The 27,874-nt window shown below is 34.8% G+C and overlaps 3 protein-coding genes across 8 annotated transcripts in view; 1 reads left to right on the forward strand and 2 right to left on the reverse strand.

The window, feature by feature from the left end:
* LOC138317833 (E3 ubiquitin-protein ligase CBL-B-like) overlaps window positions 1–2,289 on the reverse strand; it is a 28,166-nt gene extending 25,877 nt beyond the window's left edge. For all 4 annotated transcript variants that reach the window (XM_069259755.1, XM_069259754.1, XM_069259753.1 and 1 more), the window contains exon 1: window positions 1,748–2,289. In XM_069259755.1, the coding sequence (XP_069115856.1) occupies window positions 1,748–2,277 (530 nt within the window). In that variant the 5' untranslated portion in view covers window positions 2,278–2,289. The remainder of the gene's footprint in view (window positions 1–1,747) is intronic.
* LOC138317834 (TBC1 domain family member 23-like) lies at window positions 1,091–24,186 on the forward strand. 3 transcript variants are annotated; one of them, XM_069259756.1, is made up of 17 exons: window positions 1,091–1,193; window positions 4,490–4,598; window positions 4,824–4,929; window positions 5,223–5,427; window positions 5,607–5,730; window positions 5,862–5,986; window positions 6,187–6,233; window positions 8,507–8,610; window positions 8,882–9,010; window positions 9,388–9,486; window positions 10,109–10,184; window positions 10,649–10,786; window positions 11,421–11,560; window positions 12,289–12,404; window positions 13,564–13,643; window positions 13,912–14,047; window positions 17,699–24,186. In XM_069259756.1, the coding sequence occupies exons 1-17, from the start codon at window positions 1,111–1,113 to the stop codon at window positions 17,976–17,978; spliced, it is 2,097 nt and encodes a 698-aa protein (XP_069115857.1). In that variant the 5' UTR covers window positions 1,091–1,110; the 3' UTR covers window positions 17,979–24,186. The 3 variants fall into 3 exon arrangements, with proteins under 3 accessions (XP_069115857.1, XP_069115859.1, XP_069115858.1); XM_069259758.1 differs by lacking the exon at window positions 1,091–1,193 and adding an exon at window positions 2,369–2,387; XM_069259757.1 differs by lacking the exon at window positions 1,091–1,193 and adding an exon at window positions 2,564–2,599.
* On the reverse strand, window positions 23,535–27,526 carry LOC138317837 (cilia- and flagella-associated protein 68-like). The gene is made up of 3 exons (XM_069259760.1): window positions 27,196–27,526; window positions 25,361–25,445; window positions 23,535–24,906 (listed from the first exon to the last, which is right to left on the reverse strand). The coding sequence occupies exons 1-3, from the start codon at window positions 27,412–27,414 to the stop codon at window positions 24,737–24,739; spliced, it is 474 nt and encodes a 157-aa protein (XP_069115861.1). The 5' UTR covers window positions 27,415–27,526; the 3' UTR covers window positions 23,535–24,736.
* Window positions 27,527–27,874: the final 348 nt, after the last annotated feature.

Here is a 27,874-nt window from a genome sequence, read left to right on the forward strand (position 1 = left end):
GGCAATTAAATTGACCCCTTTATGCAGCACCTCTTGCCCTAGGGGTCAGCCTGATCATTTGTACAATTTTCAGTCCCAATCTATTTCATAAGGATGCCACCAGCCAAATTTGGTTGAATTCCGAGCAGCGGTTATGAAGAAGTTGATTGTTTTCGGCTGGACAGACAGACGGTGATTGACTCTGAATATAATCTATCTAGAAAGGGTACAATGTGTTATTGATTGATTAGAGTCAACCACTGGTAGCTCAATGATAATTAGAAGAGCATCTGGCTAGCGTGCGGTAGTCATGGGTTCAAACTATAGTCCGACTATGCATTTTTCTGCTCCTCTTACATTTGGTGCTAGCTATCCTGGTTTCAAGCATTAGGAATATGGTACACTTAGTAGGGGTACCAGAACCTGGGTTGTATGTCAAGTGTGGAGTCTATGTATGTCTATGAGTCTAAGACGCAAATCCAGGATGCATTTTCATAGTTATTTTTCTGGACCAGGTCAATCCCTGGCAAGTGGCTTGTTACTCCAACAATGTTAGAGGTATAGCACAACGAGACACTTTTGATCATTACGTCGTGTCTAACCTCTAACAATCGAGGCAGGATTCACACGGCGCAGAAATGGGCTCGATGTCAATTCAAAATTTCAAGTTGTGTTTACACTAACCTTTTATACCCTGAAAGAATTATCCCAAATCATGTTAAACCCAAAATTCAAAACGTCACTATTGCACTGTTATACCGAATTTAGACATTTCTATATCCCCACCACTATTTGTAAGTCTACCCGGTCGCCATTTTTACTCTGTTGTTACAAATTACGGAATGGTGACGGAAAGTAAAAGTATCATTATCTATGAAATATTTTGCAGTATTTCGACTAAAATGCATTAATTTATTTAAATATTTCCAGAATCAATCAGAACTAATAAAAAATACTTGTTTCCGTGCATATAAACAACCTTGGTTACCACTATTAATATTAACTTTCCATTTGATACACCGTACTATAATTTGATAAACCGGAAGTGACGAACATTTGAATAGGAATTAACCTAGATTCTACAGCGATGCTATGAGTCAGCTCTTAAATGTGTGATTATTCCGTGGATTAATGTTATGTCATACCTATTCTTATACCAGGATGTGTTCATGGATAACTACTGATTCACGCTATACATGTTTTTTGACATTCTGGTAAGTTTTTCACTTGGTAATAAAGCGCCAAAGTTCCGCTCTAATTCGAGGGCGGAACTTGCGAAGACTCGTATAGGGTTCGGGCATTAGATCTCGATATTGCACATCAGAAGTTTCTCAATATCGAGATCTAATATTATTGGATTAGTGGCTTGTATGTACGAAGCTCATGATCAATGGGTAGAGCATCTGGCTATTATATGTTTGAAGGGTATAGCCTTGAACACCGGTATTTCTGTGCATTTTTCAGCTCTTCTTACAACTTAAACCAGCACTACTATAGTACATTTCACAATCTGTATGCCCTGTCAAATGTCACATCAAAGAAATCATCTTCATATATGTCAATCATTTCTTTGCAACTACGTTGCCACATATACTATAGCCTACAAGGCTTGTGGTATAACTGAACACAGGTACATATAATATATAATACGACATGTACTATCTTCGTAGGGAAGATAGCAATTATCAAGGATGTACACGTATATTATGATATATTCCCTGTCACTACATGGAGACAAGCAAGCAGTCGATGGGGTACTTATACTTACTTATCCCCAAAAGATTTTTTCCACCAATCTGATGCATCACTTTTAGTAATCCTGAAGTTCTCACCGGTAAAAACTCCACTTGGATAAAGAGCTTTAAGCTCTGCCAACATGTGAGAAAATACCAAAGAAAGTTTTGTCAAATTTCTCCTGTAATGCGAATTTTCATCGAACATCTTTTCTTTACCTTCTTTAAATAATTTAATCGTGTTTTTGCACTTGTTCATTAGATTTTCGATAAAAATCCTAAAGTACTCGCACTCATTCAGTGTCTGTAAACGATCGTCGTGTTTACTGCAAATAAGACGCAAGTGTTGATACGTATCAGGCAAAATGTCGAGGATGAACGGAGGGCTATTTCTCAAATTCATTCGAGGATGCTGGCACAATTTGACGACTTTGTCCATGAGTTTCCATGATTTTTCGATCGTTTTTTTATCAACGACCAGTTTCGGAGGAGCCAGCACTCCCTGAAGCAGACCTATAACGCCCCCAAAATTTTTGGTCGGGGCGTTCTTCCCTCTGTTCGCCATTTTGGCTTCCTGGTTAAATTTACCTTGTTTTTAGTAGTCCGATCGGGGAATCCCGTCATAATCTGTTGGGAGTAAGGTAACATGCATTATGAATGAAAATAAGCAAAAGGGTAAATATGAGGAGAATAAACAGTCATAATATAGGAATATAAAGTTTGAATATAATTTCTTAAAAGAAAAGATCAAAAGACTTAATTGACAATCATGAATTAAAATAATGTAATTTTTGTGAATGACTTCTAATTTCACGACATCGATTTCCGCTTTATGTTATACACGTCAAACTTTCCAAGATGGCGGACACTGTTGACGATACGAGCTGGTAAATTTAATGTTTTCTGTTTAATATAAGACTTATTTGCATCACTTTACTTTGTTTTAATGCATTCATACTCATAACTATCATGCTTTACAAATTAGCCCATAATGTTATTGGAATATGATGCATAATGTTTATATTGGATGAAATGTTTACATAGTCACAGGGACGTGACAGCTTTCGCCTCGATAAATAAAAATCTGATGGTCAGTAAGATTATTCAGCTACCTGAATACCAGTGTCAAAACAGAACCAATGCCAAACCCACAGCCTTTTTAAAAATTTTCAAAATTACATTAATTATTAGTTTGTCTTTCGTAGATTCGATAGATTCCAACCCAGAAAAATTATGGGGTACGACATAACTAGGTAATGGTACCACGTTTGGAACGAGTTAGCTTTGTTAACACTTAACCATCTCGAACCCGACGTGGTATCATGATCTAGTCATCTCGCACCCCAACAAATTATTTGATAGAATAGTCATATTATCCAATGTCTACAAGTGGAAACACAAAAGTGTGAAAAATTGGTATTTATTACCAATATGACCGAAGACAAGGCCTAAAAGGGCACAGCCAAATGTTTCAGTAAGGCCAACCATTAATTATGTAATGTTAAAAAGTGCAATTTATGGAAATAAGAGAGCCGAATTTTTTGTTTATTTTTCATTCATAAAATCCCTCTCTATCTTGTCCAAAAACTCCTATTTGAGAAGGAAACCCACATTAGAGAAGGTAGACATTTTATTGCATATTACATTTTGAACCAATAGGTTAACAAGATGGCTGACTGGTGGCTATCTTAGATTGAAGGGATCCTTTTCAAATTTCTTGGGTTGGTTCCCCAAGGGCCCTAGTTGTGCTTATTGCATTTTGGGACCAATCAGTAAATAAGATGACTGATTGACCGCCATCTTGGATTTGGAGAGTTGAAGGTTGTTACCTCTAAATTTCTGAAAGTACTAAAAGAGTTTGTCTTATATTTCACCAATAGGTGTCCCTGTAGTCCTTTTTTGTGTTTTTTGCATTTTCAGGACAGATCGGTCAACAAGATGGCCAAACGGCTGCCATCTTGGATTTCAATGATTGAAATTTGTTACTGCTATTTCTCACATAGGACCAAGATTCGCTTAATGCATTTTGGGACTGATCGGCCATTATCTTGGATACTGATAGTAAAAGTTTGCAATGCAGAGAAAAGAATCCTCTTTCAAATGTCAGACGTAGATCATTTTTTGGTGAGCGCCAAGATCCTAGGGGCCCGAGGGATGTGGTCAAAATTGGTCAAATAGGTGAAAACTTCAAAAATCTTCTTCTGAAATTCCAGAAATGGTAGAATCAAATACTCTTTAATCATAGATGGAAAGGTCTTAGGTCTTTTACAAAAATTGTGAATTATATAACCCTAGGATCTCAGATTTTCTCCTGGGGAGGGGTTCAAATTTTCTATTATTTCATATAGGAAAAACACTTTTATTAGCATTATTTGCTCAATTTTCATTGGAAATGAGTCAAACTTGGTTTGAATTATTACTCTGAGATATAGCATTTTAAGATATCCATATACGACCTCGCTGACCCCAGGAACCAAATGCTGTCAAATTGACCAAGATTTCAAAAAAATATTCTTTTGAATTCACGGATTTGATGGAACCAAATACTCTTCATAGATTAAAAAGTCAGATTTATAAATTAATGACTGATTTCAAGGGCCTGATGAGCCAATATTAGTGTTTATATGTCGATGGGAAAATAAACATATATCAAAGAAATATTTGGACAGGAAAAATGTCAATTTCTGGACAGGAAAAATGTCAATTTCTGATAAGGACTCATTTATACATTATGTTTATCCTTCTAATCTATATCTTTTGTTTTTTGTTTTGTTCAGGGTGACAGATTTGGAAACGGCACTTATAGAGGAGTGTGATTTTGGTACACTAAGAAACATCTGTAAATGTCGACCAGTGCCTGACCATCTCAGGGCGGAGGTGTGGCAGGTCAGTATTGTGTTAGATTTATCATTGTGCATCATACTAGTCATAATGTTCACCTTATTATTCAACATCTTGTGTGTTCATTTGGTATATAGAATGTAGTAACAGTATTACATAAAATCAGTGAATTGAGTTGTAGTGGTCCTCTACCAAACCATTCCTCATAAAATGCTTAGTAAATACTCGCTGCTGTCATGCCTTATATGTGGTCATTTTGCATTGGAACAGATTTGCCTAAATGTACAGAACAAAGGTGACAGTATGGGCACGTTTGATGGTCTGTATGACATGGAGGAGCAAGGCTTGGTCAGGGAGGACTGTCGTGCACTTGTAGGTAGGTATCAATCTCACATGGGCAATCAACTAGGTAGCTAGTACCACTGAATTTTGGGTTGTGGTGGCCAAGTAGTAAAGGTGTTCAAACATAATTATCACTAGCCCCCTCTTCCCCCAACCTCTGGGTTGTGAACTCGTTTTAATCTCAAGTGGGCCAATTGGCCAGGCAGTGCCTGCGGTTTGTTGTTTTTCCCCTAAATCTGGCACATCCCTGGCATATACCCTGACTGTTAAAGAGACATAAATACAAGACATGTAAACGTAAACCCACATGACATGAATTATTTTCAGATAAACTTGGCAATGAAGAGGAAGACAAAGTGTCTATTGTGAGTGATCTTGAGTCCATAGCGACATTCTTCTCCAAGTCGCGTAACGAGAGGTACACTTCAGACAATGGCTGGCTTGATATATTACAACCATTACTTTCTCAGAAACTAGGCCGTGGCGAGGTCTACAACTGTTTCTACTCTCTCACCAACAAATACATTCCCAGGTAGGTGGCCCATGTGTAGTACTGATTAGGGCAAGTCTGAGTTTTAGATTTTATTTGTCAGTCTGGGATCTCTTGTAATAAATGAGAATCTTTGTTTTGGGATGACAAATTAATCTACTTCTGGTTAAGATGTTGAAAATCACATGTGATTTTAATTTACCTTGTGTCATAAATTTCAGGGAGTGTAAGAAGAATGGAAAACCTTTCCACTTGTTCCGTCTGCTCTTACAATACCATGATCCTGAACTCTGCTCCTTCCTGGATACAAAGAAAATCACCCCAGACACTTACGCACAGACCTGGGTAAGGCCATATTGATACTGTTTAGAAAAAAGGATATGGTTAATTCTGGTATAAACATTTTCATAAATCCATCAAAACCTGCTTGTTTACATACCTTTCGTAATTTGTTTCTTACTTTCAATGTGTTTCAGTTCCGCAGTTTATTTGCTGCAACATGTGACTTACAGGTCATTAAGTACATGTGGGATGTGTACTTCCAGCATGGTGACCCCTTCCTTGTCTTCTTCATGGCCCTAGTCATCCTCGTCAATGCAAGGTAATTTATAACCTCTCACCAATGTCTAGTTCTACTATAATAATCTGTTTGGATTTGGAAGGATTTGTGTCATTTGAGCCCTATGAAACATTCATACAAGATAGGTTAATATTTAGTTAAGTTATATCTCTGTATTGGAAATAAAACTTGTTACAGAATTTTATAATGCAGGTGTGTAATGTATTTATTTTGTTTCCTAGGGATCAGCTGATGTCAAGTGAAGGGGAAAGTAAACAGACTCTAATTGGTAAGTGAGACTTTCAATGTTTAGATCACCTGTGTCTGAGTGACATATTCTAATGCTTTGTTTGTCCAAAAACAGTTTACATTTTTGACTTCTTCTCCGAAATCCCTGAAACAAATATTATGCAATATTAAGGTAGACCGTCCCTTCTGGTTTCCTCTCAGGGATTTCGTCGTTGATTTTTTGATATTTTGATTTTAGGTATATCCTGATAACAAAAACCACATAAAAATGATATGTCACCGAGTTAATTTTTCTTCCAGGGTTGCTTAAAGATATGTATTAACGACTTAATATTCCGGATTTTAAGGATTTTAAAATAAATGATATTTCCTCCTTGTAAGATCACTTAACATATAAAGAATATGCTCATAACATCTTCATATCTTCAGTAGGTGATATATAATTCATAAATATATCAAATGAGCTGGATTTTCCACAATAAACCGAAATATTGTTATTTTAAAAGTAATTCCGGACCCAGTTTTAGTGAAAAATTGCATCCAAATAGTCACGTTTTCTTTTTTTCTGAAAAAATGATCTCAAGAAAAATCGATTTTTTAGAATTTCCATGAAGATTGACCTATTTGCAATAAGAAAAGCCAATAAAAACTATACCTCACCGCATTATTTTTCAAAATATGACCGATTTGCTTTCTAATACCCTTACATTTTGGCCTGAAAACGTTAAAAATAGGTGAATCCGTAGCATTTTCAACGTGTTATGTTATTCATTTAACTTTGTTAGTTTTCTATATTTATTATATTATTGGAGCATACAAGATAACATGATAATTACATACCTTCATGATTTTATTCATCTATTATATAAAATATAACAAACCAGTTTGCAAGCTACATGTACCGTAGGCCTGACCTCAAACTTAGCAGGAATTATATAAGCTTTTTCTGAGACAAATATTTTGCTCTGTGTGGTACTGTATTAAAATGGAATATTTTCCGTTATAGCATCTTTCAAATCGTAAGTAAAGATTTTAACAAAAAAAAAAGAAAATATGTTCCAGTAATTTTAATTCCGTATATTATTTATCCATTTCCGGACGAAAATTAGTATACCGGTATGTTGCGATTCGTATCTATCGTAGCTCAAAACTTGAATGTTTGCATTCAAAACACCGCTAACTTCCTTCAGCATTGATATACTGTGGGAATTAAGTTCTATCCTGCAAAAACATAGGTACATAGCATGACGGTCATTCTGATGTTCAGTTACTAGGCCTACAGTAACTGATGCGAAGTTTTTCGTTTTGGGTCCCCGTCAATCCATGTGTATTCATGTTATTGTTCAGCGACCATTTTGATTCTTGGAATTTACTTCATGCATGAATCTTCAAAATTATACTATATTTACCGATTAGCACACAGTTCACACCTTTAGATTGGTACACGTCAAGTAAACACTCGGAAAGCTGGCAGACGAAATATTTACAGATATCTGAAGCGAGTTATAATAGGTGGGTACGGAGAAATAAAAAATGTTTGCCGGGAACGGAAAGCGACGTTACAATCGTATGACGTCACAGAAGGGACGGTCTACGTTAAGAAACCTTCTATAGGCTAAGGCCAGTCAATATTGTGAATTATATAGTCCCTACAATGGGGGCTGTTGGAGGTGCCAAAAGGCATCAAACTGATTTAATTTTTTAAAATTTTACCTCCCAGATGTGGTAGAATCAAATATTCATGTACACCCTTAGATGAAAGGATCTAATTAAAGGGACAAAATTGTGAATCTCATGCCCAATGGTCTCAGGTTTTTCCCACATAATTATGTACATGTATAGAGATCATACCTTTTTGAGTACCTTTTGTTAAAATCTAACTAAGTAGAAAATCTGATTTGGTCACAACTATCAATATGAGATGGTTATTTAAAAAAAAATGTATTCAAATTGTCTCTGACTGACCCATCCATTGATGATACATGTACATTGTAGTATCTTAAGAGTTTTTAGTTTTAAATTTTAAATCTTGGAATGGGATCATTATATAATTACAATGAAATACTCATGCACATAGTGCTGACTGACATTCAGAGTCTGGTTGGTCACATTATATATCTTTGGGATATTGGGTATCAGAACTAGTGATGGTGGAGGACACTGGGCCTCTGGTATTTAGTGAGTAGTAACTAAAATGGGAGGACACTACATACAGAGAAACAAGACAATGCTGGAAGTCTGGACAACTATGTTTGGAATTAAAGTATCATTGTTTCTCCTCATTCTGATATAGTATTTGTCGCTATTTTCCAGAAATGCTGACAACATTTCCTGGTGGATTGGAGGCCGAGGACATTGAAGATTTCTGTTCACTTGCCCAGTATTACGCCTCCAAAACTCCTCAGTCTTTCAGACGGGTATGTCTTAAAAAACTTGCAAGCAAAACAAGCAAACAATTCCAATGATAAGGAAAACATAAGCCAAATACAGAAACAATTTTTATATACGATGTTTATTCCTACACTTGAAAAGTATTGGTTAATAAAAATTTAGGTCCAGTCTTGTTAAAGTAATGATCTCAAATAATGGTAAGAAGATGGTGTTATTCTTAAATAACAAATTCCATTAAACTTGGGTTCAGGATTACTAGTTGTATCTAAAATATTTTATCAATGCTTTATCAACAAGGACTACCAAGGACCACTTTTTGGCACAAGTATGATCCCAGTCAGTGAAGCGTTTGGAGTCCAGGTCTCTCAGGCTCTTTGCTTGCCAGTTTCTGTTGCAGAACTGCTACAGGCAAATAAATCTTCAGTAGTAAGTACAGTACTTTTATTAGTCTGACATTGGTAGGGTATCACTCCTCAGCCAGGGTGCAATGTCTGTTCACTTGTCACATCATCTTTTACCAGTGGTTGTAGTCCATCATAGTCCAATATTTTTAATTTTGGGAAATGACAAACAAAGGTATTTGGGTAATTTTGATTTGCTTCTTAAATGAGAAAACATGAGGGTGTAACTAACCATTTTGGTCCAATTTTCATTTACATTTTGCAATTTTGATTTGTCCCGGCTTCAGTGTAAGATGAGGAGGGCAAGACTAAGGTATTTATACAAAAGTTTAATGGTAGACGTCAAGATCTTTCTGGTTTATTTTGTATGCAAATTCTTACCCATTGTTGGATGTATTACAGAGTGGAGATGGGGTCCGGTACTTTATCGTGGACTGTCGACCAGCAGAACAATACAACCGAGGACACCTACCCACTGCCTTCCATTTAGATGCAGACCTGGTACGTTTAACCACTGCAAAAAACTGACTGTTTTAGTAGGCTGTGTAAAGCAACAGTTAAAAAATGGACTGTTTTAGTAGACTGCCATTTGATACAATTTATATTTACATTTTAATTGTTAGAGTGTGGGTCAGTTTACTTTTACAAAAGATTCCAGCACATCACTTAAAAATACAAATTTGGAATTTTTTGTAAAAATTCTACGAAAATTGATAATTCATGTACAATTTTTAATCATTTACAACAAATTACCTTTACTCCCTCTCACATAAGAGTACAGTATTTTCCAAATTACAGCCAAAAAAATCAAATTTGTCAAGAAAATTGTCCAATTTCCTAAAAGCATACATTGGTAAAGATACCAGTCCTAAGCATATTAGATGACTATTACAAATAGACACCAATTTTATGCCAACACCATTCTTGTGGGCCATCTTAACTTACAGTCTGTATTTAATATCTGTTTTATTCAATTGAGCAAGCCTTTGAAATAGTATATATATGAACACATGACTCATTGTAAAGCGTCTTCCATATATTATGGTATGTACATGTATTGTGTTTGTGACAGATATCAAACATTTAGGAAAATGTAGCTCAAGTATTGTAATCTTTCTTTCAGATGTTACAAAACCCAACAGAGTTCAACACAGCAGTGCAAGCTCTCCTGGCCGCCCAGCAACAAGCTATATTATCAAGTAGGTCTCACTGCTCTCTCATTGTTTGTTAATTCTGTTAATTAAGTTTGAGTGATAGGAGTGTGTGAGTTTCACAAGTTTGGTTGTTGAGGTGGTTCTGGATGATGCCGTACTTGTCAGCTGGAGTTGATTTTTACTTCTGTACAGATGTTAGATCACAAAATTCCTTGACTCAGTTGGTACCAGGGACCAATGTGGTATAGTTGCTGTATAATGCTTTGAACATTGAAGGCATGATAGATCAATTAAGACTGACAGTAGCATTGTCCCCCTTTGACTAAAGAGTTGTCTCCCCTGGAGCATCTTAAATTTAAATGCAATATTATGCCTTTTGATGAATTATTAAGGTTTGGCCAGGTTGTGATTTTACAATTAGTTGGCGGATACATTTTTATTGGTAAGAAACACATGAATGAGAAGGGATTGAATGACTGAGCCTTTCATCACCACTTGTTTTATTACAGAGTCTGTGGCGGGAGGAGAACACCTGTGTTTTATCGGGAGTGGTCGTGAGGAAGAGGACCAGTATGTACACATGGTGGTGGCCAACTTCTTACAGAAACACTACCAGTTCATCAGCATCGCACGTGGCGGGTATGGAGGTATGCACACTTCAAAGCACTTCATGTGTTTCACCATCATCAAAAAATGGACTTGTCTGTTTCACTGTTATCAGAAGGTTGACTTGTCTGTTTCACCATCATCAAAAGGTGGACTTGTCTGTTTCACCATAATGAAAAGGTGAACTTATCTGTTTCACCATCATCAAAAGGTGGACTTGTCTGTTTCACCATCATCAAAAGGTGGACTTGTCTGTTTCACCATCATCAAAAGGTGGACTTGTCTGTTTTACCATCATCAAAAGATGGACTTGTCTGTTTCACCATCAGTAGAAGGTGGACTTGGTGAACTTTCCATATTGTCTTGTATTTATTGCTTGTTGACTGTCTAATCCATGTACAGATTGCTTATTTCCCGCAGTTTATATAGACACTCATCGTCTGAAGGCCTATATAAAAAGACAATAGAATGGCAGAATAATTTGGCCTACTGTAGTACATGTGATATGTTAGAATGTGATAATAAATTATTTTATTGGTGTCTTTATCTAGCTGTAGTACATGTGATATGTTAGAATGTGATAATAAATTATTTTATTGGTGTCTTTATCTAGCTGTAGTACATGTGATACATAAGAATGTGATAATAAATTATTTTATTGGTATCTTCATCTAGCCGTTGTACATGTGATACGTGAGAATGTGATAGCAGACCTCGGCGAGGAGTACACGCGCCTACTTGATGTCTGTAGTATGGAGCCGTGTGGTAGTGCCAGTGACATCGAAAATGGGGATGACTTCACCAGCAATGTAAAGGTAACCATATTATCACCAATGTCAGGGTCATGAAATCTTCAGCAATGTCATGGTATTCACAAAATCTTTAGCATTGTCAAGATTATCATATAACCAGCAACATCGAGGTCACCAAAATCACCAGCAATGTCAAGGTCACTAAACCCTGTGGTTGTTTCTAAATAAATGGTGATGCAGAACACAAGTTCTTCTGATTTTCCTCACAGAATAATGACATAACAATGGATACCATTCTGTAAGGAAGATCACTTTGTAATATACACAGTTGAAATATCCATTGTGCTTGTCTATTGTCATCTGTGTACCAACATCTTGTCAATACTTCAGAAGTCTAGAGAGCTGATATAAAGTCTGTAACATGCTGGTATGAAGGGTTACCAAGTTTGTTCAAAAGAAGTGTTCTATCAAGTGATGAAATTCTGATATCCTTTATAGCTATTAGTATTAATTTCAACATTCATACAGGAAGACCAATGTTTTGGATATGAGGAATACTGTAAGTTTAAGGGAGAAATTGTATAATATTAGGAATTTCACGAGGTCCCACAGTCAAAACATTTAATGTACTTGACTAAGCTCTTCTCGGAAATAATTACCAGAGAGGAGCTTTGTTGTTTTCATCTAGCTTTATTAATCAGTTTTTAATTTGGACTACATTATTGCTCAGTTTGGTTTTTTTTGCACTTTGAGAAATTGATTCTTGAAAAACCAATCTATTTTAATTGCAGGGTGAATCTGGTGAGGGGTTATTTGGAAAGATCTCCAGTGTAGTGAAGAACAAAGGAGCAGTGATGAAACAAAAACTCACAGACTACATCAAAAATGAACACCAACTTCCAGAGAGGTAAGATAGCAGAGATATATCAACATGGAGATAAATCTGTGTACATGAGAAATTTCCTAACCCTTGATCAGTTTAATTGTTTTCGTACACAAGTCTTAGCCTGTGTACATAGAACCACACCATAACAGATTTGAGGTAGTCAGAAAACCAAAAAAAACATAACAGATTTGAGGTAGTCAGAAAACCAAAAGAACATAACAGATTTGAGGTAGTCAGAAAATCAAAGGAGTTTTTAGACATGAACCCACATAAAGCTGAGATCAATCCAACCCACAGGGATTTGAGATCATCCAGAAAGATACAGGGATTTGAAAGCTAAATCTTAAGATACAGGAAGTTGAGGAACTTGACAGCATCTATAACCCATAGGTATTAAGAGAGAACACCAAATTTACAGGTGGTAATACAAAATTACTGTTAGATATAAAAAAAGTATAGATAATGAGTTAACATTAATAATGCCGTTTATAATTCTGAGCTCACTTGTTCCGAAGAACTAAGGTGAGCTTATGTGATACCGCAGCGTCCAGCGTCCGCTGTCCGTCCGTCAACAATCAACACAAAATTGAGAAATGGTGGGGCTGAACCCCTGAGGGGCGGGGCCAAAGTGTCAATTTGGCTATTTCCATATAACTGACTTCTTCTCTGAATCTAAGCATTTGATAGCACTCATATTGCAATGGTAGCACCTTAGCTTATTGGAAGGGAATTCAGCATTGTATGAATTGTAGGACTGACCCCCTGGGGGCCTGAGAGGCGGGGCCAAAAGTGTTAATTATGATATTTCCATCTTAACGACTTCTCTGAATCTAAGCATTCGATAACACATATATTGCATTGGTAGCATTCTTTTTTGGTAGGGATTCAGCTTTGTAAAAATTGTGGGGCTGATCCCCGTGGGACCTGAGAGGCGTGGCCAAAAATGTCAATTTGGCTATTTCTATCTCAAAAACTAAGCATTGGATAGCACTCATATTGCATTGGTAGCATCCTTATGGAGTGAGGATTCAAAATTGTACAAATGGTGGGACCATTTTTCAATTTTGCTATGTCAAATTGTAAAGATTTTTTATGATAATTACTAAATAAACCAGGTGAGCGATACAGGCCCTCTGGACCTCTTGTATTAAATACTGACATGTTGTAATCTTTTTACTAGACATGTAAGTAACACAGACAGAGTAGGGAAGAGATACCGGAACATGGAGAATGTCTTCTCTATTGGTGATGATGATGACGGTAAGTTTCTTGTAAAGACAATGTTCCTTAATTCACATAATATACTGTAACATTTACTCTGTAAACCTTTAAGCATGACATGTTATTAAAAGTGTCTGGCACTTCCAGTATTGATTGATACACAGTTCCAGCTTGTATTAAGAGCTAATGAAGTTAACTTTGTGGTGTTTGTACACCTTACATAGACATGTTGGCATTGAAGACATCTGAAGGGTAGGTATAGAAGACAGCAGTTACAGATATTAATATGTCTGAATGATGTTTGTAGCTGAAGACCAGATGGTGAGCTCATCGGACGATGAGAGGAAGGAAACAATCAGTCTGGAGACATGGCTGAAGAAACCTGACATTGTGTACACATGTAAATGTCAGGAAGTTGTACCCAACGGTTACATGTATCCGACGTAAGTATCCAACCTTTACATGTATCCTACGTAAGTATCCAACCTTTACATGTATCCTACGTAAATATCCAACCGCCACATGTATCCTATGTAAGTATCCAATGGTTACATGTATCCGACGTAAGTATCCAACCTTTACATGTATTCTACATAAGTATCCAACCTTTACATGTATCCTATGTAAGTATCCAACGGTTACATGTTTTTTACGTAAGTATCCAGCCCTTACATGTATCCTACGTAAGTATCTTATGGTTACATGTATCTTAGGCATTATGTACAATGGTTACATGTATCTTAGACATTATGTACAATGATTACATGTATCTTAGGCATTATGTACAATGGTTACATGTATCTTAGACATTATGTACATAGGTGTTACATGTATCTTAGGCATTATGTACAATGGTTACATATATCTTAGGCATTATGTACAATGGTTACATGTATCTTAGACATTATGTACAATGGTTACATGTATCATAGAGATTATGTACAGTGGTTACATGTATCTTAGGCATTATGTACAATGGTTACATATATCTTAGACATTATGTACAATGGTTACATATATCTTAGGCATTATGTACAATGGTTACATATATCTTAGGCATTATGTACAATGGTTACATGTATCATAGGCATTATGTACAATGGTTACATGTATCTTATGACATTATGTATCTAGGCATTATGTACATAGGGTTACATGTATCTTAGGCATTATGTACAATGGTTACATATATCTTAGGCATTATGTACAATGGTTACATGTATCTTAGACATTATGTACAATGGTTACATGTATCATAGGCATTATGTACAATGGTTACATGTATCTTAGACATTATGTACAAAGTGTTACATGTATCTTAGGCATTATGTACAATGGTTACATATATCTTAGGCATTATGTACAATGGTTACATGTATCTTAGGCATTATGTACAATGGTTACATGTATCTAGGATTATGTACATGGTTATGTATCTAGGCATTATGTACAATGGTTACATATCTTAGGCATTATGTACAATGGTTACATATTCTAGGCATTATGTTATGGGCATTATGTACAATGGTTACATGTATCTTAGGCATTATGTACAATGGTTACATGTATCATAGGCATTATGTACAATGGTTACATGTATCTTAGGCATTATGTACAATGGTTACATGTATCATAGGCATTATGTACAATGGTTACATGTATCTTAGGCATTATGTACAATGGTTACATGTATCATAGGCATTATGTACAATGGTTACATGTATCTTAGCATTATGTACAATGGTTACATGTATCATAGGCATTATGTACAATGGTTACATGTATCTTAGGCATTATGTACAATGGTTACATGTATCTTAGGCATTATGTACAATGGTTACATGTATCATAGGCATTATGTACAATGGTTACATGTATCATAGGCATTATGTACAATGGTTACATGTATCTTAGGCATTATGTACAATGGTTACATGTATCTTAGGCATTATGTACAATGGTTACATGTATCTTAGGCATTATGTACAATGGTTACATGTATCATAGGCATTATGTACAATGGTTACATGTATCTTAGGCATTATGTATGTACAATGGTTACATGTATCTTAGGCATTATGTACAATGGTTACATGTATCTTAGGCATTATGTACAATGGTTACATGTATCTTAGGCATTATGTACAATGTATCTTAGGCATTATGTACAATGGTTACATGTATCTTAGGCATTATGTACAATGGTTACATGTATCTTAGGCATTATGTACAATGGTTACATGTATCTTAGGCATTATGTACAATGGTTACATGTATCTTAGACATTATGTACAATGGTTACATGTATCATAGGCATTATGTACAATGGTTACATGTATCTTAGGCATTATGTACAATGGTTACATGTATCATAGGCATTATGTACAATGGTTACATGTATCTTAGGCATTATGTACAATGGTTACATGTATCTTAGGCATATGTACAATGGTTACATGTATCATAGGCATTATGTACAATGGTTACATGTATCATAGGCATTATGTACAATGGTTACATGTATCTTAGGCATTATGTACAATGGTTACATGTATCTTAGGCATTATGTACAATGGTTACATGTATCTTAGGCATTATGTACAATGGGTAGATGTATCTTAGACATTATGTACAATGGTTACATGTATCTTAGGCATTATGTACAATGGGTAGATGTATCTTAGACATTATGTACAATGGTTACATGTATCTTAGGCATTATGTACAATGGTTACATGTATCTTAGGCATTATGTACAATGGTTACATGTATCTTAGGCATTATGTACAATGGTTACATGTATCTTAGGCATTATGTACAATGGTTACATGTATCTTAGGCATTATGTACAATGGTTACATGTATCTTAGGCATTATGTACAATGGTTACATGTATCATAGGCATTATGTACAATGGTTACATGTATCTTAGGCATTATGTACAATGGTTACATGTATCATAGGCATTATGTACAATGGTTACATGTATCTTAGGCATTATGTACAATGGTTACATGTATCATAGGCATTATGTACAATGGTTACATGTATCTTAGGCATTATGTACAATGGTTACATATATCATAGGCATTGTACAATGGTATGTATCTTAGCATTATGTACAATGGTTACATGTATCTTAGGCATTATGTACAATGGTTACATGTATCTTAGGCATTATGTACAATGGTTACATGTATCTTAGGCATTATGTACAATGGTTACATGTATCTTAGGCATTATGTACAATGGTTACATGTATCATAGGCATTATGTACAATGGTTACATGTATCTTAGGCATTATGTACAATGGTTACATGTATCTTAGGCATTATGTACAATGGTTACATGTATCATAGGCATTATGTACAATGGTTACATGTATCATAGGCATTATGTACAATGGTTACATGTATCATAGGCATTATGTACAATGGTTACATGTATCATAGGCATTATGTACAATGGTTACATGTATCTTAGGCATTATGTACAATGGTTACATGTATCATAGGCATTATGTACAATGTTACATGTAATAGGCATTATGTACAATTTATGTATCATAGGCATTAGTACAAGGTTAATGTATCTTAGACATTATGTACAATGGTTACATGTATCATAGGCATTATGTACAATGGTTACATGTATCTTAGGCATTATGTACAATGGTTACATGTATCTTAGGCATTATGTACAATGGTTACATGTATCTTAGGCATTATGTACAATGGTTACATATATCTTAGGCATTATGTACAATGGTTACATGTATCTTAGACATTATATACAATGGTTACATGTATCATAGGCATTATGTACAATGGTTACATGTTTCTTAGGCATTATGTACAATGGTTACATATATCCTAAGTATGTATTCAATCGTTGTACTTATACTAACCAAAGTTTTCAACTGTTCCATTGATCATACATAAGTTTATATTTTTCTTACATATTTGATGTTTCGTGGTAACCCTGTACTACAAGTTACAAGTGCTGTGCAAAGTGTCCCAATATTTTCATGTATCTTATGGAACCACTCTTAACACTGGTGATGTACATCGAAGTTTATGGTTTCTTTTTTCAGATATTTATTTGTGACGGATTCTCATCTCTACGTTCTTCGAGAGATTCCCTCACGTAAGGGCATGGCACACATCCAAGCACGGCGGGCACTTGGCAGCATTGTCAAAATCACATCCAAAAAGAGACATCCAGAACTGATTACTTTTAAATATGGGTGTACAGAGGACGATAACTCAATAACTGTGTCCGATTTGGAGAGATTCTTAATTCCCAAGGCGGGGGAGGCAACCAAGGTCATCAAGACACAGATAATGAAAGTGCTGGACGCACTCGAGCGGTGATCAACTTTGTTACTGTTTGGGAGACATGTTGTGTGTATGAACTCGAGGGAAGATTGTTTTTGTTCGTATATAGTAATTTTATTTTATAAATGTGATAATTTTTTAAACCCCAATTGTTGGGTTTATAGGTATGAGAGTGAAAATCCTAATTGAAAATTGAAGGTTGTAGAATTTTGTGAATATTTCCAGTGTTCTCAGCCAAACTGATGTTTCATGAATGAAGTTCGGGATTTACTACTGTAGTGTGATGTTGATGGTGTTGTATCTGGTGCTGTAGAGTTGCTGATGTTGGGAACACTGGGACAACCTACATATATGCAATATCACGTTTTTGAGAGTTGAACTGAGAAATGGAGTTTGTAACATAATTTTGTTGTTGAAATTCCAGAGCCGGGTTTTTCAATTACTTGAAATTTTTCTGATGAAAGCTTTTGCGATTTGCATGATTAAGATATTATTATATCAGATTTTATCTTCATATCTCAATGCTCCTATGGAAAGTTTTAGATTGAGAGACTAAAACCACATATCAGTTTGGTTTGATGAAACCAGAGCCTGGGTTTCGCATATAGCTTGCCAAATTCTGCATCATAGAAATTGTTACAAATAAAAGAACACTTTGTATTATACCTGCTGATAGGAATTAATTCCCAAAAGTAAATTCTACGTTTGTATTATAATGGATGTAGCTGAAATGGATGCTTTAGCTACTATTAAGTTTTTTGCGTATTACAGAATGATCTGCCCTATATGTGTAGATACTGATTGTGACGCCATTAGTTTCCAAGACATCATCAATTGTGTAAGTTTGACTCACAAAATAAAGGTATCACATTCAACTCCATATGCAAGGGCAGATAACCCTGTGACATGCGGGGATGGCATACATGTATATAGGATAGTGTTAACTGAGGTATGAACAATATGTATATACAGATGTTTCTGACAGCTATCAGGTGATCAAGCTGCTACTGAGTGTTATGACAGTATTTCCTCTTCATTTCCGTGGAAATCTATTTTTCTTGGTTCCTCTGTTGTCTTTTGAAACCAGATTAAGCTCTGTGATAACTTTAGTTGAAATTCTTCATCCTCTTGAAGGTGAAACAAGGAAATCTCAATCCGAGGGTAAGATTCTTAATTAGTCAAATACAAGACTCACTTCACTGATACTTCGCTGATTCTTCGCTGATACTTCGCTGATAGCAGCCTCGTTGAAAGTGTAAACAGTTGTGGGGAGGCATTGATGATGTAATGAATTATTGTGGCATTTAGGGGTCCTCCCCCCCAAGACTTGTAGAGTTTCATACAGCTGAAGAATTTTACCCCGAGGGTTTAATTTCCCCTTGTATCACTCCCAAGAGGAGGTGAATGATTATTTTTCTTGTCCTGTGCACGTTTTGGGTATATACTGATGGAGTTATGCAATGCATGATAACACAGTTATTGACATGATACATTGGTAAACTATTGTTGTGACATCAGTATTTTTTGTGTGTGTGTAAGCTATTTTACCCTGGGTAAAATATCTGTCCTGGGTAAGAGATATCTTCTCGTCACTGGAAGTGTGAATATCTCTGAGCTATCCTGATATTGTAGATTTGGTGTCAATTGTAAACTAAACCACCGAATTTTTATTGAAGAAATGTAAAGTGCTGCTTTAGTAAAATGGGTTTTAATTGATTTTAATTGGTATTTTATGCATTGGGTGTTGAAAATATGTTAATAATTATATACTGGTCTTGACTGTGAAGGTCAGTGATTTAATTTATTGTATTTATTATAATTTAAATTCATTACTGAAATATTGAATGGAACAAAACATAATTGCATTGCTCATCTTAATATTTCAGAGCCTATTTCAAAAACGCTTGGTTTTATAGAACTCTAAAAATAGTATTAAGTTGGGTGAACTTCTATCTGTTTGAATTAAACTTAAGGAGTTATTGATGGGAAATATAACAGGTGTTACAAAGTTATGTTAGAATTCTTATCATATTGTTCTGTTATTCCTATTTTCATGAAAATTAAAATTGCCTACTGTCTTTATTTCCACATCGTAAATAAAAATTCAAAGTGTCGGCCATGATGATACAGTATTGGTAATAATTTACGTACCGCGTGATACCTGATAAAGTTTGTGTGGGACTTGTATCTCAAGTGGTGATGGATTGTAACTATTTGTAATCTTCCCTCTGAAATGACATTAGCGTGGGATATCATCTTTTGACGTCATTCCATCACCTATAAAAACAACTGTCTTACACAAATTTTATCAGGTATCACTTGGTACGTGAAATAGTCCAATGGAATATAAAGTAAAAGGACAGTAACCTTGTGATCAGATGGTTTGTGAATTGTTTTAATCCACAGCCAGCTAATTGGGTTTTATCAAGTGTATGTTTTATGTATAAGTTTTTTCCGTTTTTTTTCTCTCTCATTCGTGTTATGATTAGTCCCATCAGTTCTAAGTGATCTAAACTACTATGATTTCCTGTGTATTAACTGCACCAGTATAGCCAATTGCCCGCAGACTATTCGTTGATCATAGAAACCTTGGATGTGGTAGTGCACTCTAATACTATGTCTTTTAGGATATAATGATTTCATTATCCAATGACATGTTTTCCAAAGTTAGTTTGTATAGATAGACCACATCGACAGATAACCACATTAGACAACTTGTATAGCCTGCGGACAATACACAAGAAATTACAGTAGATAACTTTTTAAATATTTCATAGAAACCTTTACTGAGAGGTAAATTTACTGCTAATAAGTATGCATTGTTGTTGTATATTTGCATTGTTTATTTATTTGTGCTAGATAATTTTGTGGCTTTGATGGATAAAAAGAGCTTTTTAACACAGAAATAGATGAACAAATGTCAAAAAGTATTAATGTATTGGAAAGTTAAAAAAAAAAACCGCAATATATATTATGGTATTTCGTTTTAATGAAAAAGCATATGGAAGGTGTAATGATATCTTGTGTGTTGGTGGTAGTGAAATTCCTTCTCTAAACCCAACTATCTGAACACATCTGAGTAATTAGTCAAGCTAGTGTTAGTGATAGTTGAGTAACCTTTCAGTCTCTATACACTTCTTGTGTACAGGTTTGTTATCTCAATCATTTGTGACACACTCTTATAATTACTCTGACTTCCAACAATTTTAAAACATTTCTGTGGAAAAAAACCATGTTGGTAAAGGGCTGGACAAAGTTGTGTATGAACATTAACAATGCTACAAAATATTATGATTTTAATGACTGAAATATTACAAAGATTGCTGAGGTACCAGCTAAAACAAAACTATTTATTGTTGCACTAGTTACTTTCAGTTACCCCTGAAATTTCATAATGAACTGTTCCAGCTTTTGAAATAGGGGAGCTCAAATGTGTTTTTAGGGGTAAATGAGTTAATCTGGTGTCAGGGTTAATTGTTCATGTATTTTTTCACCTATAGTTCATAAAGAGGAAGGCCACTAATCATTATGAATATGGTACAAACTTTAACTGGTATTCCTAAACTATTTAATACTCATATCGTTCTTAATTATCACTCTGGAGTACTATATGTATTTTAATGTTCAGCATTCCATCCTTCCTGTTATGTACATATTACCTGTAGAACTGACTTTTGTCAGTATAAGATTAGTGACTTTCACCTACAGTCTGTATCTGTGTGGAGATTTAAGATATTCAGGTAATTTATTCATCGGTAAATTATCTACCATTCCACCATTCCAGGTATTACTAAAAGGTACCAACAACAGCATCGTTGAAAGTCCACGAATGACATCACTTATGAGCCTAACTCGATTTGCCCTCTTCTACTTCCAGAATATAACTTCCGTTCACTCGATTGTAGCTCTTCTACTTCTGGAAGCTCTTCCGTCTATAGACTGGAAGATCTTCTGAGAAGACTTCTCTTCTTAGAAGAGCGCAAGTCGAGTTGAGCTGTGGACTGTCTAGCTGATAGGATAGGAATGATTCATTTTCAAGTTCTTGGGTCAGGAAGATCATTCATTATATGATAATTATCTATAGCCTATTTACCTTTTGTATGTGCTATTTTAGGTTGCTGTTTCCATCACCAATGATTACATGTATTACATTGCATGTATTACCTGTGTACACATGGATTGCCTGTGTGCTCGCTCTGTACACAATATTATCCCGATTGCTCTGCTATTTATTGGAATGTATTGATAAGTTGACATACTTATTCCTGGTAGTTCCAGTTGTCTTTCAAATTGTTTAATTTTGTGCAACTTCACCAGCTAAGTATTGTACTTTACTTGCAAAAGTGAATTGTGTGACATGTTTTTGTTTGCTTGTGCAAAGTTTTTATTTAAGTCTAAGATATAGTGCAATATAATTATGTTATGTTATGAAAATATGACTTCTATATACTAAAGACTAACGGTTGGAGGTGGAGGAAGGGAGATTTCGGACATTTAACACTCTGCTAGTTGTAGGATTGTTGTGCTTGTAGACATCAACTTACAATCATGGCTCCATGTGATACACTGCTTTTCTCTCATCAATCAGACAGGATTCTGCCTGCCTGGTTTAGATATCCGTTACTTCCATATGATGTACAGTGAATAATTAGTAACCAAGATAATATTTCCATATAATTATTTCAGCAGGGCCTTCATCATTGATATATAGCTGAACCGTATGACCATGAATTTGCATAACTTACAAACATTACTTAATTTGAAGTATTTAGTTGGCCACAATTAAATTCCAAGATGGAAGATCAAGAGTGTATTTAAGATGAGTAGGTCTGCTCATTAACTATGCTAATTAATGTTTTGTTTAGACTGGCTGAACGAGCTGTAATTCTATTGCAGCATTTATTGTATGGCATATTATCGTAAGTGACTCATCAGCTGTGATCTTTCATCAGATATACTCGTACAGCTAGTACACACAATATTATCTTGTGAAATAGCAACCACTATTTAATCTTTGTTTTATCCTAAAATAGTTGTTTGATGTTAAAATACTTTGAAGCATACTCTTTGTTTTATTGTATAAATCTACCATGTGTCTGGTCATTATCCGACTTACTTTCCTCCATCTCAATCCATCTGGCTATATTAGTTATATTAGGCAATGGGAGCCATTCACCATTTTAAAATGTATATCATAGGGTCAGTGGTGTGTATACTCCTATCCACAGAGAAAATTAGACAAAATCTAACCACCTCTATCATTTTTTTTTTTAATTGAAGTTTGATCATAAAATGGACAAGTATTCTAGGTTAATTTGAAATTAAAATCAATAAAATGATCCGTTTAAAGAGTCTTTCACCACCATCTATACCTTATCATAATGTGTACTGACTGATGGAATAAAGTGGACCTAACAATTGTATAAGTCTTTAGAGTTGTTATTTTTACTTCATCTCAAGTAAAATGCAGACCTCCATTAGGCAAGGGCAGATAACTTTGTAATATGCAAATACAGAATATTGAATTTACAATTTTCCAATGTCAGTCTGATAGTCAAGGTGATTAGCCTCTGTATAAAGACAAAAAGACTGTTTAAAGACAAAAGGATTTAATGTATAAATTTGTAACATGATAGGTTTATAACATTTCATGGCATGAAAGCATGATTAAATGTACAAATAATATGGTATTTGTCATGGTACGGTCTTCAGCTAACACCACGATTTATATACTTAATACTGAATAGTGAACAATATATATATATTAAAGTGAGCAATGAATTCTCCAGAACTATTTGTGTAATACTAGGTAATCTCTAGGAAATAATACTGATGTAGAAATACAATCTATATCAACATAACAGTTTATTACATGTGCATCTTATACATGAATACACAGGCCACTTCGATACATTCTTTTGAGCCATTCTGAAACATACTTAATCATTCCTATTAAAAATAGCAGTCAATAAGATAAAGTTTTGGGGATGTATGATCATTTAAACATTTTTTTTTTCTGTTAACAGGTATTATTTAATATTGTAATACAGGAAGAAAATTTTGCACGACAATGTAGAAAGTCATGCATTTGACCTTATGAAATCTTTGTCAATGCTATTATAGCAATGATTAGAATTTCTATCATTAAGTAATGTACATAGCTGTTATTAAAACTGTAATTTCTTATAGCGGCACATGCACTCTCTTTTATAAAACAAAATGAATCATTATAACTATCCCTCGGGGGGGAAAAAGAAAAAACCTGTGGAAACAGGCACAATGTACATTATTGGTTAGAATTTGAAAAAAGCTCATATATCAATATAAATAAAAAGTGAATTGTACACTCATAGAAATATTGAGTGATACACTTGATCACTGTAAGACTTATAGAAAGTTTATATGAAATCTATAAAAAAGAAATATCACAGTAATGCAATCACAAAATTGTATAAATATACATTAAATGATAATCACAATGACTAAACTATGTAATATATACCATTTTTTTTTCTTGTGACTTTTTAAAATCTCTTAATCTGTTTTTAACCATTATCATAAAAAAATGAGACCCTTGTATACATACCAAGAATTATTGGACACATCTCACTCAACTTCTTCATAATATTAAACAAAAACATTTTTAAAAGGTTTTCATCTAATTTATAACAAAAACTACTTTAAAAAAAGATCAATTGAGAAACACATTGAAATAAAACATCTTCTATTACATTAACTTCTGTTTGCAGGGTTCTTAAATGTTGTGAATAATCAAAGTAAAAAAAAATTTAAGGCTACTGGGATTCTTTCGAACTCTCCTGTGTAGGAGGTTGAAGAGGCTGAACACGGATTCTAGGGTCAACATAGGATGAGCGGGTTGTAGTCTCCCAGCTATTGTATACTGCTTTAGAAGATTTGCTATCAATCTCTGGCTGGTGTCCGGGAAAGGCATGACTGTGACGAGCTGTAAACAGGAAGTTGTAGAATTCAAGTCTCTTCCAAATACAGATGTAAATATTTAAAACTGAAATTGTGTGGATGAAAGGAACAAAACGTTATTGTGACAAAATGAAACATTTTGTAAAATATTATATACATATAGGAACAAAATAATAAGACCTCTTCGTGCTGTGTTTGAAAATGTTGTATGGAAAGGAAATATATAATGTACATTATTGCATGGACGATCGGTAAAGAAAATCGTATGGCCTATTTTGATTAAATCAAACGGTGCATGATTTAATATATCATATCAACAGAACATCTCTTGTGTTGGTAACTTGGTTTACTGTAAAACAACTTATTTTTGTATTGTTATTTCTATAATTAATTTCACAATTTAGAAGTATTAAACAAACAAGTTGGTTAACAGCATCCACAGCATTTGATACATGAAAACTAAGTTAATTAAAATTTACCTTTCAAGTGTTTCAATTCTTCGGGTACTTTGTAAGGTTGTCTGTTATAATTTGTACCGTATGTTGATTCAAAGTAGTGGTCATACTATAGTGAAAAAAAAAAACATTGGAATAAGTTTCAATTGATCAATCATAGCATTATCACCATCGCATATTTATAATTTTTATACATATACTGCATACAAATTTTAACACTATTTTTTGTGGAAATCTGCATGATAGTGTCTTCTCGATCACTATTCACAGAAATGCATCCTAAAATCTGAACAAATGTCACATGCGATGTTGAGAATTGGCATGTGGCGAGATTATTGGTTGCTGGCCTATAATGGTCAGAGGGAAATAGTCATAACTGTGATGTAAGGGAGACAACTCATGTTTTTAAACTTTTTATCATGCAGACGCTTTAATTGATACAGATCATCTAGATGTTCAAGCTTTTAAATGATCATGACTTAAGTAACTACATTATGCTGAGCAGTGTGTCTCCTTAAACGCTATTTAATATTCCGTCTTTGCATATTAGAGAGTTACCTCCCTTGTGGGTAGAAATTCACATTGTTTTCTCTAAATAATGCGACATTGCACTCGCAATCACATAACGTCACAATCAATACCTACCTGCAAGGGCAGATAACTCTGTAATATGCAAATACAGAATAAATTAATATAGGCCTAGGTAGCTGCAATATTGTAGCTCAAAAGACTTTTAGACAGAAAATGGTGTCGTCTTTAGAGCTACAATTGGTGCCTATTAGTAATGATTATGCAAACCATTATAAAACGTTTGTTTGTATTTTATCGTACTTGTTTCATATCGCTTACCTACTAGGCAATAAAACTTATTATACTTATTACTAAAATAAATACGGCAAGTCCACAAATTGTGAATTTGACATCTTGTGAGCGGTACGGTAGATAATAAGAATGGTAGTTATGTTTGTTTTCGACAAAAATAATGTAAATGCATGTATACTCATAAAATAATTAGAAACCTACAAAAACGTATATAAAAAATGTGCCTGAGTGATTTTTGGAGGCAGTGCTCCACTACGACACATAGGGACCAATTCGTACCCGGCCGAAAGTAATTGTAAGCCGGGTACGCACATTCGTTCTAAGGCCTTATTTATTTTAAATACATCGTCGGTGACCCGCGGTTGATTGCACTACGCTACGTTGCACTTATCATCCAGTAATAAGTGTAGTGTAGTGTAATCAACTGTGGGTCACCGAAAATGTTTTAAATATGACAACCCTATGATCTAATTGCGCATATTTTATGTCGCATATAAAAATAATGTTCGATCATTGTTATTTTCTTTTAAAACAAAGATATTGACATCTGGTTACATAATAACCACAAAAACATGTAATGAAGTTGCAAAATATTGGGACACAACTCCCTATTCATAAGTTAGTTATGATGTTAAAATGCAACTGTAATATTCTGTATATTAAGCCCTACATGCTTGATAAAATTTGGTTCACGTTTCAGTAATGGTAAAAATCCCTCAATATTTGCAAGAGTTACGTGACTTTAAAATCGTCAAAACAGATAATTCCATATGGTTTCCGTTCGACAACTTCAATATTTATTGTCCAATTTCAACTAAATTTGGTATATTGCTTTATATCAATGAGATCTTGGAGTGGTCAAAATCCATCAATATTTGCAAGAGTTACGGGACCTGATAACTTCACCTAATTATTAACAATATCAAATGCTGTACTGAATAACGTTAACTATTTTTTGTGATGATGTGCAGGCGACACATCCACTTCCGTGGAATTCTTGTCTGAAATATTTAATAAACATGATCAACTAATCCTACCTGAGATGGAAGTGCTTTTGCCTCTTTGACTTTATCTACATCGAATCTTTCCTCATTCCAGTTTCCTACAAGCGTGCTGTTTGCAAATGAGTTTTCCTTATTCGTGCATCGCCATCCAAATTGGTCAAACTTTTCAATATCGTGAGTGTGCGTCCATACTTCGCCCAACCCACTCGCTCTAACCATTGCTCGGAAAGGGGGTTCTTGTTCCATGGACATTTTGATATGTCAGTATCACTTCACTTAGGCCTAGTTCTCTACGACTGCGAAAGTAAACAGTGCAGTTCCGGATGTGTGATAAAGCGTGGTGTTGCTGTAGTGATAGAGTTCATAGTCTCGATCCACCAGACGCTTACCTGATACTAAGCATTGTGAGGCTTAGTCAACAAGTGTCTGGTTGAACGAGACTAAAGGTCGTGGTCTCTTTGTAAATCGGTGTCGAATAGACATAAGTCCCCACTTTCACCACGTATCCAAAAACCTATCAAAGTCAACCCTCCCCAAAATTTCCATATCTCTAATTCCTTTGAGTCTGTCTTAGACTAGAAAGAAGAAGAAATCCAAGGATATGACAGGCATGCTAAATAATTTTTAGCTCACCATTTCGTCCGTAGTCCGTCCGTCCTTCCGTCCGTCAACATTTCTTGTTACCGCTAAAAAAATTCTCAGAAAGGGCGGG

Source organism: Argopecten irradians, chromosome 3 (assembly GCF_041381155.1).
Source record: "Argopecten irradians isolate NY chromosome 3, Ai_NY, whole genome shotgun sequence".
Classification (NCBI taxonomy): Eukaryota; Metazoa; Mollusca; class Bivalvia; order Pectinida; family Pectinidae; genus Argopecten; species Argopecten irradians.

Bases quoted from the DNA above. Each gene is read 5' to 3' on its own strand.
- LOC138317834 (XM_069259756.1), top strand. From the start codon at position 1,111: ATGTTATGTCATACCTATTCTTATACCAGGATGTGTTCATGGATAACT. The intron at 8,611-8,881 runs GTATGTCTTAAA...TTTATCAACAAG, and splicing joins CTCCTCAGTCTTTCAGACGG to GACTACCAAGGACCACTTTT. The intron at 13,644-13,911 runs GTAAGTTTCTTG...TGATGTTTGTAG, and splicing joins TATTGGTGATGATGATGACG to CTGAAGACCAGATGGTGAGC.
- LOC138317837 (XM_069259760.1), bottom strand. From the start codon at position 27,414: ATGTCCATGGAACAAGAACCCCCTTTCCGAGCAATGGTTAGAGCGAGT. The intron at 25,446-27,195 runs GTAGGATTAGTT...TTTTCACTATAG, and splicing joins CAAAAGCACTTCCATCTCAG to TATGACCACTACTTTGAATC. The intron at 24,907-25,360 runs GTAAATTTTAAT...TCCTGTTTACAG, and splicing joins AGAATTGAAACACTTGAAAG to CTCGTCACAGTCATGCCTTT.